This window comes from Coenobita brevimanus, chromosome 6 (assembly GCF_032717465.1).
Source record: "Coenobita brevimanus isolate Jiangsu-jjx chromosome 6, ASM3271746v2, whole genome shotgun sequence".
NCBI lineage: Eukaryota > Metazoa > Arthropoda > Malacostraca > Decapoda > Coenobitidae > Coenobita > Coenobita brevimanus.
Genome location: NC_136959.1, coordinates 10,866,278 through 10,869,953, shown reverse-complemented (window position 1 = coordinate 10,869,953; position 3,676 = coordinate 10,866,278). Strand labels below are relative to the sequence as shown.

General features: G+C 41.8%; 1 protein-coding gene across 1 annotated transcript; it reads left to right on the top strand.

The window, feature by feature from the left end:
* Positions 1 to 260: 260 nt before the first annotated feature.
* LOC145400396 (uncharacterized) lies at positions 261 to 656 on the top strand. Its single transcript, XM_080272916.1, has one exon. It carries the CDS (start codon positions 261 to 263, stop codon positions 654 to 656), a length of 396 nt encoding a protein of 131 aa, XP_080129042.1.
* The last annotated feature ends 3,020 nt before the right edge of the window (positions 657 to 3,676 follow it).

Here is a 3,676-nt window from a genome sequence, read left to right as displayed (position 1 = left end):
TCCACCAGTTGGCAAGCGGGAACGTTACCACTGCACCAGCGAGCGGTGTGTGTGTGTGTGTGGGTGGGTGTGTGTGTGTGTGGGTGTGTGGGTGGGTGTTTTGCTTAAATGAACAGTTCAATCGTTATGGGAGAAAGACATTCTGCGACCAAACCCGAGCTCATATTAGGGTTCCAGCATTGACTGCTACTCATACTGCGGTAACCTTCGATATTAATTCGACACAGCAGAGGCTCACACTACGTGCGCAGATAATAGGAATGCGGGATGCAGGCGCCTCTGTGTCCGCTATATCACGACAGCTGGGTATATGCCGATCTACTGTCAGAAAGTGGTTGCAGAAATGGGAGGAAAGCGGAAATCTGCTGGACATGCCAAGATGTGGAGGACCACGAAAAACAACTGCAGAAGAAGACAGACGGATCGTAGAGGAGATAAGACGGACTCTCGTTACCAATGCAGTTACCGTCCGCGATCAGCTACAGCTAAATGTGTCTGCTCGCACAGTTCGACGGAGATTGCACGAGTCCGGTTACCATCACAGGGTTCCTGCGGTGAAAGAAAGATTAGAGGAGAGGTATCGTGACGCAAGACTTCAGTTTGCCCAGCGCTATGCCCAGGAAGATGTCATTCTGGGCCAGAGTAATTTTCTCTGACAAGAAGACTTTTCACAGCACCACCCATGGTCGCCTAAGCTGCTGGCGAGTTAACGGCACACGATACTCTCGACAGAATATCTATGAAGTAGCAAGAAGTGGGCATGTCACCTGCAACGTATGGGGCTGGATGCACCTCCATGGTATAGGAGAACTGACAGAGATAGAAGGGAGATTTACCTCCAACCAATACCTGGAGATATTGGAAGAGGTGATGTTGCCTTCAGTGCGGGCAATGGCTCTGTCTTATCCTGAGCGGATTGTGTTTATGCAGGTATGAATAATTCACCTCAACTTCATGCAAAGAAAATGTTATTGGTATCGTATATATGATACACAAAATTTGAAAAATAAACACATACGTTGATAAAGTGTGTATAAAGATATATAACCGTTTACGTTAATAGTTGTTTCTGTATCTCTCTATATCTATATTTATATCTATGTCTATAGATCAATACATCTATTGACAGATCCATCTACCTATATATATCTATATCTATGTATCTATATCTATCTGTATATCTCTATCCGTCTGCCTGTCTGTCTGTCTCTAATTTTGATATTTCAATATGTTTATCATAAAGGAAAAAGAAACACCAGAGGAAATGGCGGTAGCAGAACTTGCACTCCTGCAAGTAGAGCCCCTCGTGGTTGCATGCCGTAACGACTCTTGTCCAGTTGACAGACAAATACTTTAATGATTGAAATAGCACTTTCGAGGGAAACGCATATACCTGTGTATGTGTATGTTTCTTATAATTATCTCTACAAAAGCACTGTTCATTCCTAAAATTTTTTCCATATTTGTATAGGACAACTGCCCAGTTCATACTGCCAGAATCGTCAAACAGTGGTTTGATGAGCAGCGTGACGTGGAGTTGCTGGACTGGCCTAGTAGGGGTGCTGATCTCAATCCCATCCAGCATATCTGGGGAAATGTGGTAAATTCGTGGGAACCTGGACACGAAAGAACTTCACAGGGGCTGCTACACCATACCAAGGCAGGATGGGAAACGTTCCGAAAAAATTATGACGTAATAAATGGGCTCGTTGCATCAGTCCCAAGCAGACTTAGAGAAGTCATTGAAAATGAGGGGGGGTGGACCCATTACTAACCACGAGTGTATTTCATGCATAAGGGATAATCATAATGCACGGCAGGTATTTAATGGTTAAAGAGAGGTTTATGCACCGTTTATAACAAGGACAGTCACTGAGTTGAGCATGTCGCAGGTCACTACTCGATTTCGTTATGTTCACGTGGCATCGTAGTGATTTGACTGTTTCCTGATGGCTTGGATGCAGTTATTTTCTTTATTTTTGATATAAGTGTATAATATGTATGTACGATTCAAATACTGTATATCAGTTTCTTATGAAATGCTTTATTTTATCCTTGTTTTGCATTCTGTGGGATAGGAGTTGTCAGTATGGTTATCATCTATTACATTTCACATTAAGAAACTTATTTAGAATTCACTTATCAAAGGATGAGGAGATATACCAGTGTTTTTGTTTATATTCTGCCACGGACCAATGCAGATGTATTATTTATTATCTCGATAACCCATTTCTATATCTGATGTCTCTCATTCTTCAGTTAATGAAAGATTCAACCAATCAAAGTTTTCAACAAAATCTCACCCGCCTACTCTATTAAATTCATGGAATAAAAAGATACATTTATTTGTGAATGTAGGGGAAGGACACCTACCAACTCACACATCCCTTTATTTGCTCCTGGTGCCTGTCACTCAGCTGTATCTACGGAGGCTCATTATACCATGATTCAGAGGTTCACATATCCGAGACACCGACGAATTTAGCAGTATGAGGTTTTCATATGTTATAGTTGTGTATGTTTGTAAGGTATCTACGAAGTAAAACAATTTCTAATTACCATATTCTCTATCTTTCAATATATCACACTCGAGCTTTCCGTATGCATATAAACACTATCATCAGCATAAGTAGAACATTAAAGAGTATGAGATGTTATCACCAGAAATGTCTAATAGGCACCTAGTACGTACACGAATGCGATGGTGTCACACCTCCGTGTTGGGCAGAGGAAGGTGGCGACGAAATCCTGGCCGCAATAGTACTGTGTGTTTAGATGAGAGTTCAGTGCGTGATGATTGTGTGTGTAACGTCTGAATTCCTAGCGCAGGCTGATGAAGAGAGTGTGTGTTCTCCAAGTGTGTGTGTGCTGAGAAGTGGGTGAAGGACTTCGTGAGGAAAGAGAAAGACAGTGTACGGTATAAGACCTATTGCTACTCCAGTTATGAGAGAGAGAGAGAGAGGGGGGGGGGAGAATGTGTTTGTTCTTGTGTAAATGAAGCTCATTTTTTCAGTGCGTGCGTAGGTTGTTGTGGACAGTAAATATCCGCGCAATTTGAGTGAATTGAAGGTGCATGAAGGTGTGCGTGAACGGAGAGGATAAAGGAGAGAGAGAGAGAGAGAGAGAGAGAGAGAGAGAGAGAGGAGGGGGGGAACAGAATCAAAGAAACCAGATAGAGTCCCTTTAACTGTTGATGGCGTGAAATAATAAAAATATAATAGAAATCCATATAAGAAAACATTTTTTGATCGCGAGCCTCCCTCACCAAACCCAGATATCAACCTGTGTTGGCTGTACAGTAGTGGTTTCTGTCTGTCTCCTTCCTTCCGTTGTCTATTTTCGTGTCTTTTCTTCGGGATATATAATTAGTCGTCTTAGTTTTTGGAAGAATATATATATATATTTTTTTTACACACTGTCAATCGATAAACCTAATCTTTCATTTCTCTATTGTTGCACTCTACATCGGATTGCATGTGTCGATCTGTACATTTACTTCGCAGACGTCATTCCTGGTGGGAATCATTATTTTGTTGCGTTTCAGCATTCAGGCACTTGTGACTCGCCTTACTTGAATGAAATCGTCTAAAGTCTGCTGGAACACAATACTAGAGTTGTGCCGACCAGTTGAGGTTAAGAGTGCTATTAGTAGCACTTCATCGCTCCTTATATATAT

Bases quoted from the DNA above. Each gene is read 5' to 3' on its own strand.
- LOC145400396 (XM_080272916.1), top strand. From the start codon at position 261: ATGCGGGATGCAGGCGCCTCTGTGTCCGCTATATCACGACAGCTGGGT.